Raw genomic sequence first — 24,512 nt, forward strand, 5'->3', positions numbered from 1 at the left:
AGAAGTAGATGAGAAGGATAAATAGAGCAATTCTAGGTATTAGAGAGAAGAAAACATGGGCCCAAGTAATCTACACGCAAAGTATTGTAACCAGGGCTGGAGATGGAGATTAAAAGGTAACCTGGGACAAGAAGCTAGGAACCAAGCATGAGAAGCTAACTAGCCCAGCCGTTCACACTAATTATGACTCTCATCTGCCTACTGAAAAGGTCAGCAAGTCTACCGACTATAATATGTTACCAGCTGGTCACTTCTTTCTTGTCCCTCTTCCATGTCCTCAGATACCATTGTAGTGGTAGTGGGTCCTCATAAATCCTCCCTACATTCTCCTGTCCCTGACACTGAACACAGCCCATTTATCAAGCACCTGTCCATCCACCTGCCTCCCTGGCCATGGTTCTGGCATGAGCACCACCTCTATTTATTTGGTGTCTCTTCAGTATTGCTTATTGGAAAACTCAACTCTTTACTGACATTTTCTTATTGCCTTTTATTTTTCAGTAGTGATAAAGATGTTCAGTTTTATGGTAGGTCAGTTTTTAGGTATATGTATATATTTGGAAAGCTTGTGAAAGACAGCCCTTACACAGGTATCACCTGGTCAGAAGTGAATTGCCTACTGAATTAAAGATCCTCATGAGTGAAAAGTTCCTATCAAAATAGTGTTTTTAAAATATAATAATGTAGATAGACTGAGTCTGGTAGCCGTATAGTGTAACTGTGGAAAGGAATTATACAGAACCTTCCAGAATGTCTAGATTATAAATTGTAGAAATAAAGATTTTAAAAATATGGCATATTTAAAATATTTCAATCATTTTAATTATATTTAAATAATTTCTAAATAGATATGATTTAGTATCTAAATTATCTTGTTAGCAATTATGGTGATTATGAGTGTCGTACAATTTGAATTTACTATTAGGAGAATAGTACATAACTATTAGTTAAAAATTATATTTAAGTTTTTCAATAATAGCTGTAGAGTCAGATTCAAAAAACTGTCATTTCAGAGAACACTGTCTTATACCATTTAAAAAATGGTTAGGATGGTTAAGCTATTACAAAAAGGCAATGAACAAGAGCTAAACGGTTGATTGGTAAGGAAGTACAGATATTGTAAGAAAATAAAGAAAATGAATCTCAGGTTTTTATCATCAGATTATAACCATATTGAGAATTTGCTTTTTTTCATAAATCCTTGAGTTGAATTTAACTTTTGATAGAGTTTTAGGTTTATTATCATATATATTAAAACCCTAGCCATCTCACTAAATTATTGGTTTATTTTATATGTGTTATGAATTAGCACATCAAAAATCCAAATATTTTAATAAGAAGTAGAAAACAGAAAAGTGTTTTCACATACATGTATATGTATGATTTGTTTTACTTAGTTTCTGGCATGGGTGAGTATTTATAAATAATTGTCTTGATCATTACATCTGTTATAATTAAACAATGTAGCACATCAGTAGATGATCACATCAGTGGCGTAATTAGCAGGTATAGGACACAGTCAAGTATCTCTAATGCCTTAGAGTGTGATCACATTATCATGAGTACACCCTGTAGGTTGCCTAATTTCCATTGTAAAATGTGTACATTTTTGTAATGAGGTTGTTTAAAAATGAACTTTTTGTTTTATGAAATATAGGTTAAGTCATATTTTTGAATAGTCAATCAAGTTTACATATGGTTCAGTAGTTGTTGATTTTTTTTTCTGTATTCCATGGTCTGTTGTTTCTTTCTACACTGTATCTACATCAATATCCAATGGTCTAAAAATATATGAAAAATTAATAATTCAAATGTCTTATCCAAATATTTAGAAATTTGTAAAGATTCAAATTCAACAGAGGAAAAACATACTAAGGAGTAACTGAATTCTTTGGCATTTCAGCTATATACTTCTGCTCAAACACAGATAGACACTATTTTTGAATAGCTTGAATACTATAACATGTTCTGATTTTTTTCCACCAAACCATATGGGCCACATATTAGAAAAAAATTAAATAATATTGATGCATTTGTTGTTATATCTTTTTATTATTGCTTGTCCTATCACTTTGTTGGAATTGCCCGATCAGTTTAGAAGCTCTTTTTCCCCCTATCTGAATCAGATGACTTGACATTGCTTTTGTGTATCTTTGAATGGTGTCCTTACAAGGTCAAAGACTTGCTGGATACAAGGGGGATCACTGAAAATGAAGACAAGTGCTTTCTTTTGTAAATGATGATTTCTGTTCAAGATGTCAGAGGCATGCAGACTCCAGTACTAACCATAGGCTTACATCTGTGTGCTCCCCAGTGCAACAGTGACTATGTGCCTGTGTGTGGCTCCAATGGGGAGAGCTACCAGAATGAGTGTTACCTGCGGCAGGCTGCGTGCAAACAGCAGAGTGAGATACTGGTGGTGTCTGAAGGATCATGTGCCACAGGTATGTATGTGATCCTGAAGACTCCCGAAAACCTTCGGAATGGATTCTGAATCCAAAAACCATGTCTTGCTTTTCACGTTATGGCCTGTTTATCGTTAACCAAATAAACAATCCAGACTATATATTATTAGCTAGACAAGCCTCTTATTCTTTCATACAAAGTATGCATTATTCTTATTCTATGTCTTTTTACATTTCAAGTCACTTCTGGAAGAAAGATAAATGTACCATAAGAACATTGGTAGATTTTAATATGTATGTTATTTAATGAAGTACAGCCAGCTGAATAACATAATTAGAAACCTAGATTGACTGCTCAGCTTCCAAACATAAGAAACTTATCTATGCATGAATAAAGTTTGTTTTTTTGTTTGATTGATTGTTTGTTTGTAACAATAGGATCGTCTGGTGGAAGGCAATTTGCAGATTTGGGTTTGGAAGTTAAGATGTGTCTAACCTTAGCAGCCCTACAAAATACTCCTTTTAACAGTGAGCTGATTATATTGAAGAATGTATTGGTGATAGACATGACTTCTAATGACATCTGTCCTTTCTGACACAGTCAGCCTGGGCTCCCACAAAGCTTTTTAGTTATATTGTACCAAGAATGCTCTAAAGAAAGTAAGGAAGAAGAGTGACTTCATAGGCTCTTTGGTTTTTCAGGTTTTCCTTTTGAGTACAATGGTTATTAGAGCTGAATAGCATTACAGGAAGGAAAAAAAAAGAGGAATACAGCTCAACTTTTTAAAGCCATGCTGTAAAATGAAGCTGAGTTTTCAGGTTAGGCTTGAAACACTAAAATCACATATATTAAAGAAACTAGTGTCCCTTGATAGTTGTTCTTAATGGCAAATAAACATCTTCCTGGAAAGTCATAATTTCTGAGGAATTAGATGGTATAAGCATATTCAAGAAAAATAATATTGATATAAGGACTTTCTTCAAAAATGGAAATATAGAATAGTATCAAGAAAGATCTATTTTATTGAAAGTCTCTCTCAGATAACAGGTATTTCTATTCTAGGGAATTATATTTAAAATTATGTGTATGATGGCTGGGGCAGAGTGGTAAATGAGCAAGGGAAAGTCTCATATTCTTTAAAACAGGGGTCCCCAGCCCCTGGGCCACAGACCAGGGGGAGCCAGCGAAGCTTCATCTGCCACTCCCCGTTGCTCCCCATCGCTTGCATTACCGCCTGAACATCCCCCCCACCCCCATCCGTGGAAAAATTGTCTTCCACAAAACCAGTTCCTGGTGCCGAAAAGGTTGGAGACTTCTGCTTTAAAAGATTATCTTAGGCCTATTGATTGTTAGCAGTTGACAATGTTCCAGGTTGTACTGGTGACTACCGAAGTTTCTAAGAATTAGCAGAAGAGAAAGGTATCATTCCTCATGAACAATGATGTAGGCTTTTTCGTTTGGGTTTTGGTTTTTAAGTAGTCTTTTGTCCTATTTGATTCTTTGCCTCACAATGTGGATGTCCTTCCTGCAAAGGTGATTGAGAGGCAAGTTGGACTGGTGCATCACTTGCTTATTTGCTAGAGCTAACAGATCATTGCCATTCAATCTATGAGTGAGAAGTAATGCATGGAAGTAAGAGCAACATGTGAGGGTTATTAGACCAGGATTGATGTAGGCAAATACTAGAGAGTACTGAGGAATGGATTTGCTTATTCAAGATCATATATCTTGTGTCTGTGTGTCTCTGACAATAGCCAATGAGGAGCAGTGGGCAGTAGTCACAATAAGCAGTCATGAAGTCATATGTTGGCTAACAATGGTAGCAAAATCTCTCTTTCTTACTTTCCAACCTCCAAGTTCTTGTCAGCACATGCAGTCACATTCTTCTGATTCATTCAGTCTTTCCATTCTAGTCCCTAATGTGTTGGTTGTACTATGAAAATAAACACTTGACTAAGTAGAAAATTTAATCACAACTGAGTAATCCATCCCTAGCTTATTCACAGACTTAGATTTCTGCAGGATTTAATTAGTAAGTTGGTCTTACTGAATGCATCTTCCATTGACTTGTAAATCTAAAAGTTTTGATCTGGATAATGATGGCGGGACCAAAGTAATTTTGATTAACCAGGTCTGACTGTAAATAAATTGGAGTTCTGACTTTTGTTCTAAAAGAGATTCTTATTCTTTTCTTCATAGATTTTCCTTTTTTTTTTTTTTTTTTGCGGTACGCGGGCCTCTCACTGTTGTGGCCTCTCCCGTTGAGGAGCACAGGCTCCAGCCACGCAGGCTCAGTGGCCATGGCTCACGGGCCCAGCCACTCCGCAGCATGTGGGATCTTCCCGGACCAGGGCACGAACCCGTGTCCCCTGCACTGGCAGGAGAACTCTCAACCACTGAGCCACCAGGGAAGCCCTCCTTTTTTTTTTTTTTTTAATGCTATTTGACACTGAATGGAGGTGACAAGTTGTGATCTCTAGGAATAAAAGGCAGTAGAAGATAAAACTTTATATTTATTACATTTCATTGAACTTACAAATCATTTTTTGTCTGGAAAATGGTTTCCTATTAGGCAGTCTGCCCAATAGCCTCACTGTCAATTTCACTTTTTTGCCTTATAAGAAATGTATTGACTAGGAGCCCAGATTCAGGTGCAACAGCATGACTTCTTTTCTTAGGTGTTTCTGTCTCACTAATAAGGCTTTAGTAGGCTACTTGTCTCTGGTTTGCAAAGATGATTCATTTTATAGTGAAGAAACCATTAAAGCTTCCCATCACTATTTTATTTTATTTATTTATTATTATTTTTGTGGTACACGGGCTTCTCACTGTTGTAGCCTCTCCCATTGCGGAGCACAGGCTCTGGATGCGCAGGCTCAGCAACCATGGCTCACGGGCCCAGCCGCTCCACGGCATGTGGGATCTTCCCGGACCGGGGTATGAACCCGTGTCCCCTGCATCGGCAGGCGGACTCTCAACCACTGCGCCACCAGGGAAGCCCCCCATCACTATTTTATAATGATGCCATGGACTTAAGTGACCATTTTTTTTCAGCCTATTCCTCCTTTCTTCACTAGCTACTTAATTTGGGTCAAATCAAACACAAATTGTCTTAAGGATCATGGTCCTTGAATTTTTAGAAACATACATGGGGAATACAAGCCAAAATACTACTGCCATTTTTCTTGATTTTCTCCAGCCATATGTACTTAGCAGAAAACGTATAGATGAATAGGCAAGATGTTCACTCAAAATTTTAACTATTATGTTCTAGACATAGTGATAAGCATTTAAAATGTGCTGTTGTGCAGTTATCCTCAAAATAGTCCAATGAGATAGACATTACTATACCCATAGACTAGAGGACCAATAAGCTTAAGAGGGTTGAATAATGTTCCTTATGTTATCCAATGAGTATGTTTGGAGATTGGAATACATAAGCTTTTATGCATTTTCTCTTATGTGTGTGGAAGTATAGACAGCTAAACAAGACATGGTTCTTGATTTAAAGACATTTACTCTTACTGGGAAAGGAATAAGAAACTATACACATTCAACCAAAACACAGGTAGAATGTATTAATGCTGTAATAGTACAACCTGTTATTAGCCTCTGATGATCTGATAAGTAATACTGAATTAAGCTTTCAAATTAATTCAAATAAAGTCAGTTAAAATTCTAGCTGTAAAAAGATACAAAAAGGAGACTTGACAAATATTGACCATTCAAGCACTGTCCTGTCCAAAGTGATTGTGCTGTGACTTAGGACTCAGTTCAGTTGACAGGACTATTTTCCTATTATAGAGATGAATGTATCAGCCTTTCTTTATCTGTTACCTTAGAACAATCAAATCATATTATTAGAATCCTTATTTGAGTCTACATTTACTAAGAAGAGTTTTTATTATAAATTGTTTTACCAATTAGCTTGCCTTTAAGGAAAGGATAGCCTGGCCCAGTGACTTGCTTCTGAGTCATGTAAGCAGTTAACGACTTGATGTTCTGATTTAATAAAGGGTTAAACCTTGTGAATTAAGTTAGTCTGGGTCTCCACCAAGGCTGACAATTCAAACTACTGCTCCTTCATGACAGGGCTAATGTCTAACATAATGACAAAGAATACTACTGGGGAGGCATCCATTCTTCCCTGTGTCAGCCTTCTGTAGATTTTCATACATCATGCCTCTTTCTATGAGTGCCTCTCAACAAAGTGTCATGGAGGCAAACAAGTAGAAGTAGTAGTTTATTTTAATTGGTCTACAACAGCAAACACTAATTCGTAGAAATGACATTTGATATAGGTCTTGAACGCTGGTTGAGATTTCATTGTAAACTGAGGACATATCAGACAAAGAATACTAGTATTAGTCTTATTTCCCAGTATTAACATTAAAAATACATAGCCAAATGTATTTAGAATGGAAGGAAGTGGGGAGACAAAAGGAAGAAGATGTCTCCACTTAACAGGTGGAAGCAAATGGAAACTCCATGGTCTTGACTCTAAACTAGGAAATTGAGTGTTTCTGGGAAATGAGTTCTCAGAAATTGACAATTTTCAGGAGTTGTAATTGTGTGGGAGGGAGGGGAGAGACGTGGACAAAGAGAAAGGCAGAGGGAGGTTATTGTCTTTTCTGCCAGCATCACCTAGGGTATAGCCACTTTTAATCACAAAGGCAAAAGTTAAGCTCACTCTTCCACTGATTTCAAAACTGAAAGATGCTTTTGGGTGCATATAGACTCATCCACAATTGTGAAACTTTGAAAACATATTATCTCTATATAAAAAGATATTCATTTTAAACTGTTTTTCCCTTTGTAATGCAATGTACAAGAATATAAGCCTTAATTATGTGTTTATTTGCCACAAGTCTTAGACTGTTTAATTTCTAAGTCTCACTGATTGCTATACGTATCTCATTTTTAATTTCTTGTGTTAAAGGCACCAAATTCATCTTGATTAAAATAAAAATGAGAAGTTTTAACATAGTCAAGTTTAGGAATTATTCTAAAGCTAGATAATACTTTGTTCATGAAGTTTAAGAATGAAAATAATAAGGAATTTATTTTATAAGTTATAGTATAGAAATTAGATTGATGTGAATATGTTTTTCAAATTAAATATTAGTAATTTTTAAAATTATAGTACCATATTAATGGAGAAAATAAACATGAATTTTTTTTAATAAAGTCATACACATTTTTTGAAGATGTTTTTCGAGCAAAAACAAATTATTTCCTTTTTTCCCCCCAGATGCAGGATCAGGATCTGGAGATGGAGGTAGGATTTGCCTTTTTATATATTTGAAGACTTACATGTGGATATTATTCATGGATATTTACTTACGTGTTTGCCATTACAAATATCTGAGATGAATTCACATTTTGCATTCTAGGAAATGGAAGACAAAAAAAATCATTCTCCATACTAAGTAAATGTATATACCATGTAAATTATTTGATATATTTATGAATATATCACATTCATTTATGTGTTTGTGTTTGAGTTAACTTTGAGATAAATTTGCATGTCAAACTTCCTAACAGAAGCCTCCAAGCATATTTGGCAGGACAGAAAACTCATGAGAAAATAATGTAAATATTGGGTTTTTAAAATATATAATTACAAGGTGCTGATATTAACACATACATAACTATCATGTATATAAGAACATAATTATCAAATTAATAGTTTGAAACTGAAGGAGCTTTAGTTCATAAAAGTAAAAAAGATAAACTTTAAGCCAGTGAAAATAAGATAGTGTCTTTACTTCTTTGATTAAATTAATTATTTTTACTAAAACAAGACATATGTTTTAATGATTTAGTTGTGCATTTAAAGAAGTATGTAAGATAAGAGACAGGCAGAAACTTTTAAAATTTGATCTGACATGCTTACTGTCAAATAAGATTTTATTTATGGATTGAACCTTCATTGTAAATTTCCCAAACTGCTTTTCCAAATGAAATCCAAACAAGATTCTACCTTTATACACAACAAGAAAAAATAGAAACAACTAAATATAATTTCAACAATAATAATGAAAATAGAATGAGTAAAACATAAACATTCTCTCAAGGCCTTGTATAAAATGATTAAATGTATGTTTCAAGTAAATTTTAGGTTTTAAATGAAGAATTTGATAAAAGATGAGGAAAAGAAGACCTTGGAGTCAGGAAAGTCAGATCTCTACTGCTCACCTTATCTGGTTTGGGCAACACTTTAAAAATTTATTAAGTCACCCTATATAATGAATGAAAGGCTTAACTACTGCAAATAAGCAACACCCAGAGAATAAAATTAGAGCAGCATATTGGAGCACAATTTTTTTTCATAAAGATTAAAACTGAATAGGAGTCAAGATTCAGTACCATGAGAGTATGAATTTATTTCCATGTTATTAGGCATATGACATTAGGCTGTCATTTAATGTTAAGACAGTCTTTTACTATTTCTAATAAATTTTTTTCACTAGCTGATTAATATAGTATTCCTAAAAAAACTTCCCTAGAAGTTTTGAAAAGAAGAGCTCTAGGCAAATTAAATTTTAAAGAGAAAAAGAAAGGAAAAAAGATAGTTCCTTGAGTAGATATTTCACTATTGAAATATTAAGAAATTAATCAATTTTTTTAAATGTTGATTTTAGAAGGAAGCAGTTCTATGCAAAATTCTATATATTTCGCAGCTGTTTAGTTTTATGTGTAGACTACTTAATTTGGCATGTACTGTGTTGTTTCAACTGTTCCACTGTTCACACAGTGTCTCGTTAATTTTGTAGCATCTTTAAAAACAAAACAGAGTGTCTTCGTTGCTCCTTTTGTTAAAGCGTCATGGTATACGTTTTTCTGAGTCTTCTCCTCATATCATACATCATTTCTTAATTTTCTTAATAATAAGGTGTAGTGGATTTTCAGACCCTAGTTTCCAGTTTTTTGTTCACTGTAATTAGCACAGGCAATTGACAGTGAAGTCAACCTCACTCTTCCTTGTTGCATTTTATATTGAAATCTTAGGTTCATTATTTTATCTTGTGATCTGAATAAGGTGATTTTTTAGGAAATCATTTTAATTTCATGAATATGACATTTATAACTTAAATTTCATATATTAGTTAGAAACTACTTTCATTTATTTTTTTCTCCTTTTTTATTTTTACTCTTCCTTTCAGTTATAGCTTTTTATAGTAACTTGGAGAAAAACAAAAAAAACAAAGCAACTTCTTAAGAGATAATTGCTTTGAGAAGAAAAAAAAGCATATAACCCTTGCTCTGAGAAGAAAAAAGCATATAACCCATTTAATTCTGAGTTGTATTCTTTTTAAAGAGTTGTTGTTCTGGAAGTTGTGGCAAACGAGTATTTACTCCTAACTGCATAATCCTTTTTCATTTTTAATCAGAGACACAACAGTGTTTTTGTTTTGTTTTTACTGAATTAATTTTTTCTAGTCTATGTGTTACTTTGCTCTGAAATACTAATGGTTTTAATTTTCTGTAATTTTTTTACTCTAATACAAAATGACAAAAACCTTAATAACTAGAACCCCAAAACATAGAGTGACCTGCACAATTCCATTTCACATATCCTTCGGATTGTACATCAAGTACGTTTGACTTGCTACCTCTGCTATACAGAGGATGGACTTGCTCTGTATTCTGACCGAGTTCCTATTACCAAAATATCAGAGGAGCCAGAATCAGTTTCCTTTGAATTAACCAGAAGTGATTGAATTACCTGTGATTGTTTGGTTAATCCAACAATTCTAGCTAGTGATCGTTCTAACTGGTCTCTGTAGGATATATTCTCAATAACGTGTATTTGGTTAATAATTGGGGCATCTTTGCAAGCACTTTGGATGGTTAATGGTTATTTTTCTAATTTCTTTTAACAAAAGTTAATATAATTCCCAAATGGAGTGCACTGATCTGAATAATGAAGTGAACAATTTTATTTGGAAAACACTTATATGTATGACTATCATAAATGATATCATTAAACCTCCAAATCCAAAATCACTTTAAAAACACGTCAATTTTTACTTTTTAGATTGTCCTATATTCTTAAACGAATAAACATTACATTAGCATTGAAGATTAGACCTGATTATTTTAAAAATAATTTAAATTTAGCTTATTTGCACAAGGGCATATCTGTCATTTACTGCACTTGAGGGAACATTTTTACTACAATATAAAAGGGATCTAAATGTTTCATAAAATTTACGTTAACTTGTTTGTATACATTTTATAGAGGGTTTAAAAATCTTTAACCATCGATTTGTTTATTCAGATGAAACAATTCAAAGGGCTTATTACTTTACTTAGTAAAACATGTTTACCGTGTCTTCAACATGGTCTGCAAAATGTGCATTCATTCATCAAGGTAATTTGTAGAGTAATAAGAAACAAATACTGCATACAAATCTTAAAGGTTGGCTTTTCCCATTTCAGTGACTGTATCCTCTTCTTTTAGTGTTTAAGAAAACTCATTAATACAAAGAATACTTTTGCATTATTAGTTTTGAACATAAGACCAGCTATTTATGGAATTCTTTGTTTTTAAACAAAAATGTTTAGTTGGAAAGGCATCTACATCAAAAAATCTTTTGGATAGCCTCATACTCGAAAAATCAATTCAGGATAAATTATAACTAATTATATATGCGTCCGATAGGAAGGTAATATGTGGTCATATGTGGACCAAATTCCAAAGAATTTCAGAAAGTAGTAGAAAGAAAGGGGTTGGTGTTTCAAGGACTTATATGTGTGGAGATTGAATGCTGTAAATAAGAAAACAGGTGTGTGTTAATAACATCTTCTCCACCCACAGACTTCCTTAAGCAACAAACACTGCAGTAAGAAAGAAGTATTAAAGGAGCCTCCTTTCAAAAGCTAAGGGTGTGTGGGTGATCAAGGGATAGTTTTTAACACCTGCTTTTCTTTCATAGTCTTTCAGTCATATTATAAAGATAAGACCATTAATATTTTCTGTTACTCTTAACAATTATTTCTGGAATAACTAGACTTTTGATAGACCCCTAAAAACAAAAAATAAGTCCAGTAAAATAATAACTATATTTTAACTATTAAAATAATTATAAATATATTATCCTGCTAGAAGTCTGGAAGAATTCACGATTAAATTTTAGTAACGTCTTATGGGAGTTGTATGATAATGTCTGTATAAATAAAATGTCTCTAAGAGATATAGCATAGATACAGTGGGTATATTTTTAATTCATGAGGTAAAATGAAGCACTGGGCCTACTTATACAACTTATACAATTATATAGTTTTAAGAGAATTCTTTAATAATTAATCTCTTAACTAAGAGATTAATGTCAGATATGTACAGCAACAAATCAAATGAAATTTACATTCATCATTTGTATAAAGTCTGATTTTTATTTTAATAATCCAGATAATTGTTATTACGATGACTTTAACGCACAGAATCGGTTATAGTATGTTTCTATTTAATGCAAAATTGTCCTGTGCAAATTATCTTTGTATAATATTACTTGGATGTACACAATTAAGACATTTATTTCATATATACTTTGGATAGAACAAGAAATATTTACATTGCAACAAACTGTCAACCCTAGGCTGATTCTGATAGGTAGATTGCTAAAAACTAGAAAACAGTATTGTAACAAGTTTGAGAACTTAAATTATTTTTTTAAAATTCTTTCTAATTTTCTAATGTGCATTGTTTCTAATGTGGATTTGATGCTATTCAGAAATTAAGTCAAATTGAACAAGCCTCCTATAACCTGAGGACCATGGTAAGGTTTCTGGAGCTGTAAAGCTGAATATGACACAGTTCTTTACATTCAAGGAGATTTACATGTAAATTCTTTTCTTATCACACAATGGGAAAATTATGATTCTAATTATCAAAAGAGAAATAATCCCCTGTAGAAATAAATTGTTAAGTATACTATAAATAACAAGGAATTGAATATTCATTCCATAAAATATTCTTATATCAGGCTAAGTAATGTTTTCTTCCATGTTGCTATACCCATTCCCTTTCCTGACCTCGATCCGTACCTTCTCCACCTTACTGTCATGGTCAAGTTCTGGCAAGCACAATGTGCCTCACCATGTATTTTCTCCATTGGGTACACATTACAGCCAAAGTCTGACAGGCGTCAGTTGTAAGCAACTTCATCTGAAATACTGATTCAACTAAAAAATTCTACCACGTATGAAAGGTTTGAGATTTTTTCAGGGCAATACATACGGGGAGGAAGCAGAAACTATCCTTGCATTTGCTGTCCTACACCTTAGAGCTACTCTTCTGCCTGGAGATGAATTTATAGATACCTGAACCACAATTGAAATTTATCTCAGGTTTTCATGGAGTAGAATCCATTTTGCTTTCTCTATACCTCAAAGAGAAACAATATTGTGATGTAGTAATGAAATAGAGGTAGGATGAATGAAGATAATGGAAAATGAAATTGGAAAAATATAAAGGTAGGATGAATGAAGATAATAGAACATGAAATTGGAAAAATATAAAAGAAGGAGGGAAACAAAATGAGAATGATGGAAACTGAAAAGGGAGGAGAAGAAGCCTTTGTTACCAACATGGCTGTACTTTGTCTTCACACATAACTACCATCTTAAAAGTAACATTTTTTTCCCAGTAGAATGGTAATAATTGATTGAATTTCCAGGGAAGATTGCTTGGGAATGTGAAATGGATACCACAAACATTTTTTTCTGAATCACCCATTTGGGTTTTTAAAGACCATATCTAGGAAAATAAATGTAATCATTGTGTGCAGTGTGGTAGACATGGCTTTGGGTTAAGAATCAGGTAATTTGTATTCTAGATTTTTAATTGGCTTGAAGGATGCCTATTTGATTTTACTCTCAAGCTCCTTAGAGATTCATTTACTTTATTGGTAAAGGAGAATAATATCTGCTTATAGTAAAGATGGTTATAATAAACTAAAACTTAAAATAAACAAAGAACTTTGGAATCCAAAAAATGAAATTAAAAGAATTTGTTACCTTTGCTCTTTTTTCCCATTTACTCTAAGAATATAATTTCTCTGAAGGGTTTAATTAGAAATTTGGATCTTTAAATTAGTGATTTTTAAGTTCATGGTCTAAAGTACTGATGCTGAGATAATAAGAACTCTACAAATCCAACCACAGTATTTAGAGGAGATAGCTAGCTCTGCACCTTGAAGGGGACTGAAATCATAGTGTTGATATGAAAGGAACCACAGTTCTATAAGATAAATAAGAAATAAGGGATAACGTTTTAAAATTCAAAACAGTAAATAATTCTTAAAACTACAATGGCAGGCATATTGCTTCCATAGAAATCTAAAAAAGAAGAAATGGGAGGGATTCACAATTTGAGGGATTCAGTATACTTACAAGGAAGATTTTTCATCAGGATGCTAAGCATTGCAGAGCTCTTCTAAGGGAATTTGAACTCTTTAGAAAGATTCTTTTAAAATAGATGGAAAGATTTTAGTATCATTCTGCTTGATGTCAGAGCATGAATTAGATAAATCCATAAGGATGCCTAACTCAGGTATAATTGTTTGTAAAATGCTCTATGGTTTATAAAAAGCACTATCATAACATTAACTTATTTAATCACAACAGCAATCTTTGGATGTGTGGATGATAATCAGGAAAAAAATAGCATTTTACCCACAATGCCAACAACAGTACGTATGTTAACAAAGCCAGTCCTTGAATTTTAAGAAGGAAGGAGACTATAGTCTACAAGATTACCCTACCTCTTGCAGTAGCTGTTTGCAACGTCTATATCAGACAGATCCCATAGTCTGTGGTTTATATAAATCATAAATCCTATCAACAATCATATGAGATTCATTATGCCATCTTCTTACCCCCTTCCCACTCTCATTTTTATTTCTGAAACCATCTATTCTATTCAGTGTAGTACTCAAACCCCTGTGGGTTTTTGTGGTGGTCTGTTATCTAAGTTAATCATACTCATCAGTCTATAATAGTTTGTCATCAATTCTCTTCTATTAATTTTCCCCTTTATCTCCCTTCCCTAATCCCATTTCTTTTCTTTGATAAGTATTCACTGTAAGTTATTTCATATACTTAACTTTTTTTTAAAGCTTAGTTAGCATACATTACTTCACATAGTTACACATTGCTTTTCTTCTTGTGTTGATAACTTTTTCTTTTTTTAAATTTATTTATTTAATTTATTTTATTTTTGGCTGCATTGGGTCTTTGTTGCTGCACGCAGGCTTTCTCTAGTTGCGGTGACTGGGGACTACTACTCTTCATTGTGGTGCGTGGGCTTCTCATTGCAGTGGCTTCTCTTGTTGCAGAGCACAGGCTCTACGCGTGCAGGCTTCAGTAGTTGTGGCACATAGGCTCAGTAGTTGTGGCTCACAGGCTCTAGAGCACAGGCTCAGTAGTTGTGGCACACGGGCTTAGTTGCTCCACGGCATGTGGGATCTTCCCGGACCAGGGCTCAAACCCCTGTCCCCTGCATTGGCAGCTGGATTCTTAACCACTGCGCCACCAGGGAAGCCCGGGTATTTCATATACTTTAACTTCTTGGAGAAATATGATTGTGTGAGTAGCAGCAGGAACTGGTAGTTAAAAACACAGGCTTTGGAAGTAGACTCTGGGTTTCGTCCCAGCTCCACCACTTACTAGCTATGTAACCATGAATGTTACTTACACAATCTGTTTTGGTTTCTTCATCTGTGATCCTTGCAGTGTTTCCCAGGAAGTAAACTCTGAGGTTGAGATTTGTACATTCGAAGTTCACTGAGTAGTACTCTCAGGATCAGCATCTGTGGGAGGGAAGAATGTAGGATTGGGCAGATAGAGTAGGACTGGTGCAGTTTTAAAAAGCCACAGGAGGGCCCATAAGGAGCCCTTGATATGGGATGGCCCCTGTAAAGTATGTTTAATCAGGATGATGGGGCTGGGCCTTCCCACCCCACCACTGATCACCACTGATGTGGGTGACCTCAAAAAGAGAGCGTTACGTCTGGCCAGGTGGCGCTCTTCAGCTACAGACTAGACCTGGAGAGGGACTCTGCTGTGAGCTGTCTGTGTACAATATTCCCAGAAGCTGAGAAGGGGGTAATGTGCACATTGCACCATGGCATCCTCTACAATCTGTAAAATTTAAAACAAGGAACAAAACAGACAAAATTCCTGCCCTTGTAGAGTTTATTTCTTGTGAAAAGAGCCAAATAGTAAACAAGAAAAAATATAGATTGTTAGATGCTGAGTGCCATGTAAGTGGGGAAAAGTGGGAAGATGGAGGGTTGCTAATATATTGGGGATGATCAGGAAGGCCTGGACAAAGATGAGGAGGAAATGAAGGAACAAGGCTTGCAAATAAGCGAGGGAAGGGTCTTCCAGGAGAACTGCCATGCAAAAGCTCTGAAGCAGGTGCATAACTGGGGTGTTCCAAGAAGATCACAGATGTTAGTTGGACTGAAGTGAGTGAGAGGGTGCTTGGAGATGAGGAAGAGACATGGGGCTGGCCCTGCAGACACTCCTATGGGGTTGGGCTCTTCCTGTGAGTGAGCTGGGAGCCATTGAACGTCTGGAGCATAGAGAATGTTGTGATCTGACTGATTTTACAAGATCTGGGTTGAGAGCGCACTGTGTTGAAGGAAGTGGGGAAGACTTCTGTAACTAAAAGAAAAAAGATAACTTTTTTGTGTGTGGTTTTCATTGCTGTTCAGGAGTCTGTGGTGTATTGTCCAGAGTATCCCTTGTCTATCTCCGATGTACCAGTCTGCTACCCATCTGACCACTGTCTATGGTCCTTTACCAATAGATAGCTTAGGTTGTGCAGTAGTCGAATACATTTTTTTCTCTTAAGGTATTTTTGTATTTAGGGTTTTATTTAAGATGTCCTTCTCTTGTTTTGGTATTTGTAAGCAAGCAGAACATTTCAGGTATTACCGGACAGTATTTAATACATAGGAATGTCTCTGCATGCTGCAGTGCATGCCAAATGGCATTTGACTTTTATTTCAAATTTGGATTTGAAAATATAGCTTTTTGTTTTACTGTACTAGATGTACAATACATACTGTAGCATATGATTTTCAATGTGTACTTAACAAAGAGCAATTTCATTTTCTCTGGTAAATGACATACTTGTTATAGCTTTGGGATTTAAAAAAAATCCAGGAATAAATGGAAAACTATACCTTTAAATAATGTCAGCATTCTGGCTCAATGAGTCAAACCAGAAGAATTATTCCAGTGACTTTCAGTTAGTAAACTGGTTCTGAAGATATTTTAGTTTTGCATTCTTTTCTGATCTCTCTCTGAGAAGAATAAAAGGAGAACTAATTGGATTTTAAATAAAGCTGGACCGATGCTTCCAAGAACTTGTTTAGAGATGGATCATTAAAACTGGATCTATTCCTAATTAAATATTTATTTAATATAAAAAAATAAATAAATATATTTCTTACAAACTTAACCTTCTCCCCCATTTTCTTGCATTTTCCAGCTGCTTTTCTAACCCCTTAATTCCATAGTTTGGCTGCTTAGATGGCTATTCTGACATTACGCTCTGATGGTAAAGGCCGCAAACAGAAAAATCAGTATTAGTGGGATCAGTTAAAGAGGGAAACCATTTCTAGTATGGCCTCTACACAAAACTCAGGTACTCTGCACATATTTGATCCTGGTTAAATTGAGAAATTTTGCATCATCTTGGAAGCATTGAATTAGGGTGAGAGTCATTTTGGACACACTGACCATCCTCTCCAGAGACTGTAGCACTAACAGAAAACCATGACCTTTGGCAAGCAGAATTTCTGACACATTGATTTAAGTGGTAGTAGTGGAAACTTGGTGAAGAGACACATTGAGCCATATAGTATCATCTTTCCTGAAAACTTCAAGCTTTCTGATGCAGTTTGAGATCTAATCCTTAAGGGTTGGAGAGTTTACAATGTTGAAGATTTTATTCAGTTACTCAAAAGACAACCATAATAGTAGCTTGAATGTGCTTATCTTTGAAAGTAAGCGTTATTTTTAAATATAATTAAAGAGAAATAGCTCACAGTTTAGAGAAAAAAAGGGAATTAGTAGTAGAGTTATTATACTGCCTCTTAAATAGTGGGATGATATTAAACGGTTATATTCTGGAAGCTCATGTTCTCACTGCTTTTGAGGTCCATGCTGCCCAACCACGTTCAGGCATGGATTCAGGAAACACCCTTGACCTTTCATGGAGAAAGAGCTTCCTCACACCAAACTCTGCTTTGAAATAGAATGTGGCAGAGTTATAAAGCCAGTCCAACCCTATAAATCAGCGAACTGTGCGAATTTTCTATTGTGAACAGTTCTCAGATCGCTATGTCCAGACCCTTCACCAATCCCCTATTTCAGTCTCTAGTCATCTCTTTCCTGTAACGTTAAAAAAAGCTTCCTAACACATCTCCCTTCTTCCAGTTTTGTGTCCTAAAAGTTTTCTTACTTGCACAGTCAGAATGATTTATAGAAAATACTTATCTGAGCATATCATTCCCCTGCTTACAACCCAACAGTGGGTATCCATCATCCTTAGAATAAAAGTCAGTCTTCACAGTAGGAGGTACAAAGACCTCCAGAATTGCTCCAGTACCTGCCTCTCCATCCTCATCATTAATCTTCTTCACCTCAGAGTTGACAACTCCAGTATACCTTTTCACTGAGAGTAGTTCATTGGGATACAACGTCAGTAGATTTCATGCCTCTTTGCTTTGCTAATGCTCTTCCCTCTTCCTGAAACCCATCCCATGCTTTTGCCTAAATATTATTCATCTTCCAAGACTAAATCAGGGATAATATAATCCAGCAAGATTTCCTTCAATCTGCTTATTGGACTAAATACAATTCTACTTTGTATCACCAATCTGATTCATTGAAATAGCCTGCTGGTATATGTGCCTAGAGCCAATTATTAATACCCCTAAATGCAGACCACAAGGCCACGTACTTAGTAGGATCTCATTAAATATTTGCTCTGCTGAACTAAAACCAACCGAAACAAAGTGTGCTTAAATTTTGAAATGTTTCTCTTCACATTTCTGTACTACAGTTTAAATTATTTGAAATTCTGAAGTAAAAGTTAAATGTGAAGAGTTTCGTGTGCTAAAATAACTGTAGAATTATTTTAACTTAATAGCAAAGGACTAGAAAAAACAAAACAAAAAGTAAGAGAATGATCCATTCCACCAATAATAAGGCAAGAAGATGATATTCACAAGCCTAAAACAACTTCAGAAATAAGCACCCGCTTATCAGGACCTAAAGAAAATCAAGGGAATCCAAGAGGAGCCTAGCAAAAATATAGACTGCAAGTTTAAGCTAAAAGGCTTTGCATTTCCTTTGGATTTTCTATCAGTACATGGCATCTGACACTAGTAATATCAATTTGTTCATTTGTGTTTGTGATTTACCTCATTCTCCTAAAAGTAGTGTGCAGAGAAAAAAAAAGTTATTTTAAGATTCTAGTTAGTTTGTAGGTAATTGAGGTAATTTTACCCTATGTGAATGCTTTATCCCACATCCAAATTACTTATTAAAATACCAAATGACTTTGGCCAGAAAATAGAATTGTCTGGAAGTCCATTTGGTACCTTCATTTAATTTGACATTGAACCAAAAAAAAAAAAAAAGCCTGTCTTTTCTGAGTTTTCAAGGAATTATAATGATTACCCCGCATAAAATGTACTTATGTACTTTAACCATAGAATAATATTACTTGGAAAATAAAACACTGGGTATTAGTTCTTTAGAAGTAGAAAATTTCTTAATTTAACGAAATACGAAAGTAGAACCCTGTGAGCTTCAGCTTTCAGCTTATGAAATATGCAACAGTATGTGGAGGGGGAAAAGGGGAGTCTCTATATGATGCCATGGAGATTCTAGAGGAAATGATTTTAAAGTAAGTCACTGCGCTGTCATCAGACTGAAAGTAAAGATGCAACCAGCAGAATTTCATAGAACTGTGCCTGGCATGTAGTAGGTGCTTGATAAATATTTGTGAAATTAATACATGGTTGAATGAACTGGCAGAACAATGTCAGCTCCTACAATAGCAATTAATTGATGCATGTGTGAACAAGGAGGCCACTCTCGCATCTCCCGGCCCTCGACTCACTTATAGTAACCATCAGAAATACCATGAGATGTCATTCCTCAAGAAATCCACAGAGTGATTCTATTTCTTCCACTAACTCTGAGTCACAGCTCTTCCCCACATCCCCATGCTCTTTTTTATCCCATCTATTTCCCCCATGAATGAAACTGGAACAATATGGTAATGTTGTGCTCAGATATAAAAGAAGATATTTATAGGTGATAAAAAGGAGAGTTTGGAGAAACAAGATAAGAGAGCAATCTGGTAAGAGAGAAAAGGACGTTTCAATGTAAAATGTCAGAAAAAGAGAGAAAGCGGTGATTTTCAACATTTTGTGGAAAGAGATTTTTTTAGTGTCCGTGTAAGGAACAAAAATGTGGAATATTAAATAGCTTCAGACTTGGGTAGGCTGTGCTAATGTTTTTTTATATGTTCCAACTCAACATTTCTTTCCATATTAACACAGCAAATATTTACTCATTTAGTGTATTTCTCCCTCAATAGTTTCTATACCCCAACACATACATGTTTGAGAAGAAAATCAAGAAAAAGTTGTTCCAGGCATAGAGTTTCTTCCTAACTTTACTCCGCACAGATTTTTCTCACCTATGTACCATTTAAGGCTGCCAGAGGATATTTCATTAGGAAAAATAGATTTTGCTCTTGCCAGACAAGACAAAGGCTGAAATCAATGCTTCATACTGCTAAGTAGGAGATCTGACAACTTTCCCTTACTTTTGAAATGTGTTCGGTAGAACTTGAATGCCTCAGGATGCTATTATACCAGAGGGTATCCAGTTAAGTGAGATGGAGAAATGGAGCATATTTTGACCCATTCTGAAGGATCACAGATAGGGCGACTAACTTGCTCCAATTTGCCCAAGACTTTTCCAGATTTCACATGGAAAATCCTTCATCCCAGGAAATTCCACAGTCTTGCAAAAACAAGGATGATTGGTCACCTTAATCACATAGGCAAGGCTAAGAAATCTTACAGTAAAGAAGCTTGCTAAATTTTGTTTGAACAATATTTTAAAAGAACACCTGACCATGAAACATTTTTCTTAAACAGATATATTAAAAATCAAAGGAATTAGTAATCTGCGTTACACACTTTGGGAAACTCTGCTTCAACCCCATCCATTTGTCTCTTTGCCCCTGCAATCTCATTAGCAGTATTCTCTTTATTGCCCTGTCTTGCAGGGTATATGGAAACCTTCAGGAACGATCTACTGATTGTAATTGCTTGAGTCTCCTTCTGAACCTTAGACTACTTAAGCCTTAAGCTGGAAACTTAAAAGAATTTCCATGTAGAAAGTATTTAATCACTTCGAAATCATTTTCTTTTCTGAGTCTCTTTCACAAATATTTACCTGTCTTAATGCAGATCTTTTAGGAATTTCTACAGGAAGGTAAGGAAAATCTTTAAAAGATCTATATTCCAAGTTCTTTTCTTATTTGCTATTATGTAATTCTGGATGAGTCTTGAATATATGTTGGGCAGTATGCATATATTAAAAATATATATATTAGTAGAGAGTTTGGGGGCTGCCATTCTATGACAATATAAGCATTCATAGAACTTTCCTCTGATCCCTCTCTCTGTAGGAATAACCATACCTGAGGGGAGAGGACAAGGAGATAAAAATGCCTAGAATGGAATATAAACCTTTTCAATGTTTGGGAAGGGAGAAGAATTCGATCTAGAGCCGCTTAGTTCCATTCAACCACTTTCTTTTTTTAGCCAACAGTTCAAGGCTTGATATGGTCGAGCACAACCTATACTTGCCACCGCATCACAAACTAGTACAGGTGCCTCTTCCTGCACCTGCAAATTTGGTCATAGAGGGCAAAGCCCATTTTAATGAACTACAAAGGATTGGCTGAGTGGATTCATGAAATGGACTCCGTTACACTGAATAATGTATTTGTTTCAACAAAGACTTAAATTTTTCTAAATTCAGAGATTTTTTTTCTAACTTTTTCTAAGTAGTTTTCAGCTCTAAATATCTAAGAATTAAAAAGTACTATTTCTGACATTTCTAGCACACTGTATTTACTGATAATGCTGAGGGAGCATTCCTTCTGACAAAATTTCTAATTTTTGTACCTCTGGGACAAGGCCAAGCAAAAGAAAAATGCTTTCGCTGGATACTACTCCCTGAGGTTACTGAGAATGAAAAGGAATAGCTGGAAAAGTACTTCAAATAGTGTATTGCTTTTAGCTGTGCTGCTTTCAAACTGGGCAATTATAGAAACACTGATAGAGACACATCAGTGCTAATTTACATATACATATAATCACATGAATCACTAAAGTTCATATAGCTTATCTGTTCCAATAATTGATAAGCCCAGTATAACACTCTAAAGACTGATTTATACTGTCTTTTATTAAGATACTTATAATGATCACCTACTCTGTGTCAGGTATTTTATAGCCGCATAATAAATACTTGTTATAACTCTTCAAGAAAGACATATCATCTCCATTTTCCACTGAAGAAAATAAAGACACAAAGGTTCCCACAACCATGTAGTTAGTGGCACAGCCAGGCTTTAAACCCAGGCCCCTGAAACTCCATGGTTACTCTTTTCTCCACTGTTTCCTGTGTAGTCTGCCATATATTCAAAAGTCAGAGATTTAAAATGAAAATATATAACCTTTCATATTAAAATATATTAAACATTTATTAATTTGATCAAAAGGAGGCTGCTGCTGTCTAGTGGGAATTTTGCACTAATCAGAGAAACATCTACGCTTTTTGTTTTGTGTGATGTGACTTTGGCTTAGTAGTCCTTTGCACACACACACGCACACACATACACAGTTTTGTTTTTTAATTGAGAGCATTTATTCCACTAGCATTTATTGATAATACAGTACTTGCCTCTGTGTTACACTAAATACTCTCTTTATTTGACACCATGACACAATATTATACTTTGTGACAGTCGTGTTTTAGATGCTTGAGATCCAGAAAAAAAGTCCCTGTTTGTGAAGCTTATTTCTAAAGGAAAGAAACAGGCATAAGCTGTTTCTTATAAATAAACAAGAACATTTCAGAGAGTAATAATTTCTTTTAATAAAGGAAAACAGGATGACGTAATTCTGAGTGACTGGGTTTTATGGGAAGAGTGAGATTTGCAATGAACCCCTGAATTATAAGAAATGTGCACCAAGAACCCGAGGCAGGGTACTCAGAGCAAAGAGAAAAGCAAATGCCAGTGCCCTGAGGGAGACCTTAGTTAAACCTGGAAACAGAAAGAAGGTAAGTGTAGTTTGAGCACAGTGATTGAGCAGGAAGATGGTAGAAGAAGAGAGTGGAGAAGTGATAAAGAATTTGGGTTTTATTTATAGTGTCATGGGAAGCGTTTGAAGGAGAGTAATATAATCTGGCTTATATTTTTAAAAGACTGCTCTGGCTGCTGTGCGGAAAATGAATTATAGATGAAAAAAGAGGGGAAGCAAAGAAATCAGCAAAAAGGATTATTGTCCTAGAATAGGTAAAGATGGCCCTGATCTAACTAGGGTGGTGGCAAGAAAGATGGTGAGATGGTGACAGATACTCTGGTGTCCCAAGTTTACTCAAATTACCTTTCATTTCTTTCCATATTGGCATTGGTGTGAACAAAAATGTTATATGCCAATACAAAGAAGGATCTGGAAAGGAGAAGGAAAAAAGATAACAATACTATACCTCATTTTGTGCTCTTGAAATTCTCCATACACATTCAGCATGAATGAATATATAGGTTTACTTTTAAGACACGAAAATGTTTCATAAAAAGCATCATTTTAAAAATCCAAAGCCCATGCATTAAGCCTACTGTATTCATCTAAGACAATTTTCTCAGACTTCAAGAGGGAAGCAGATTGATGTACTTTTGGGATTTTCAACCAGTGGCTTTTCAATAAAGCCTGCCTCTATTGATGTTTTTGTTTTTCATTTACCATTTTAAGTTTATACCACTTAAGCATCATCACTGGTATGGCAGTAAAAAGTAAAATATAAAAATAGACAGCTCTATAATTTGGCTTTTAAATGGCTTTACATATTTATATTCTATGTAGGATATGTAACAGATTGTGATAACAGAATCAGGTATAATAAAATTGCAGCCTTACAAATATAGCAAATATCATGAAACAGCTCCCTTCTGCTGACTCAAAGAGTGGGAGTCCCACTTCTTTCATTATATTTTTTCTGTAACAGCTTATCACTTGCAGCACCTTTATAGCAATTCTGCTGCTTTGTCAGTGTGAATGTCCCCACAGTAGCACTTTACCTATAGTTGCCATCGATTATTGCATTGGATTTTCTCCTCTGCAGACAACCAATTTGAGTGGCTTGAAATATAAACCTTATGATTCCACCTTTAGTTTCCCATTTCACGTTAGCAATATAGTGAAGTCATTTTCAAATGCAGAAAACCCAAGGCCCTCAGATAGACTTTGTTCAACCTCCATGGTGCTACTCCATTTTATTTCTCCAAAGCCCTTCACATGTGCTGTTAGAGGGAAAAATTCTACTATTTGTATACAGCATCACTACAGTTAAGTTCTGCTTGTTACTACATCTGAATACAAGTGAGGACACCAGAGCATACTGATAGTGACAGCCATCTAGTTCAGTCACCTGTCCACTTGGATGGGAGCTTAAAAGGTACTGTCAAATATTTGTAAGCATGTCGTTTGCATATTTCTTTCAGAGAGATTATTTGAGAGTGAGTAGATTTGTTTTCCTGTTTTGTTTTGCTTGGAGTTGTTGTTTTTTTTAAAAAAAAACGTGTTTAGCTTTTCCTCCTCTTCAACCCTAAACTGCAATTCTGTTTTGCTCTACAACTCACAGAAGGGATTCCTTACCGGATTCATGAAGTGGGAACAGTGTTGTACCAGTAGGGGGAGCTCATATCATGCCTATTTTGTGGGTTGTAGATAAGTTACTTTGTAGGTTTGTGTCGTTAGGGTGGAGCT

The 24,512-nt window shown here is 35.0% G+C and overlaps 1 protein-coding gene across 1 annotated transcript in view; it reads left to right on the top strand.

Moving 5' to 3' along the window:
• Positions 1-24,512, top strand: part of TMEFF2 (transmembrane protein with EGF like and two follistatin like domains 2) — a 249,255-nt gene that overhangs the window by 8,257 nt on the left and 216,486 nt on the right. Inside the window, exons 3-4 of the mRNA XM_060151381.1 lie at positions 2,315-2,444; positions 7,658-7,684. Of these exons, the coding sequence (XP_060007364.1) occupies positions 2,315-2,444; positions 7,658-7,684 (157 nt within the window). The remainder of the gene's footprint in view (positions 1-2,314; positions 2,445-7,657; positions 7,685-24,512) is intronic.

This window comes from Lagenorhynchus albirostris, chromosome 6 (genome assembly GCF_949774975.1).
Source record: "Lagenorhynchus albirostris chromosome 6, mLagAlb1.1, whole genome shotgun sequence".
NCBI classification, from domain to species: domain Eukaryota; kingdom Metazoa; phylum Chordata; class Mammalia; order Artiodactyla; family Delphinidae; genus Lagenorhynchus; species Lagenorhynchus albirostris.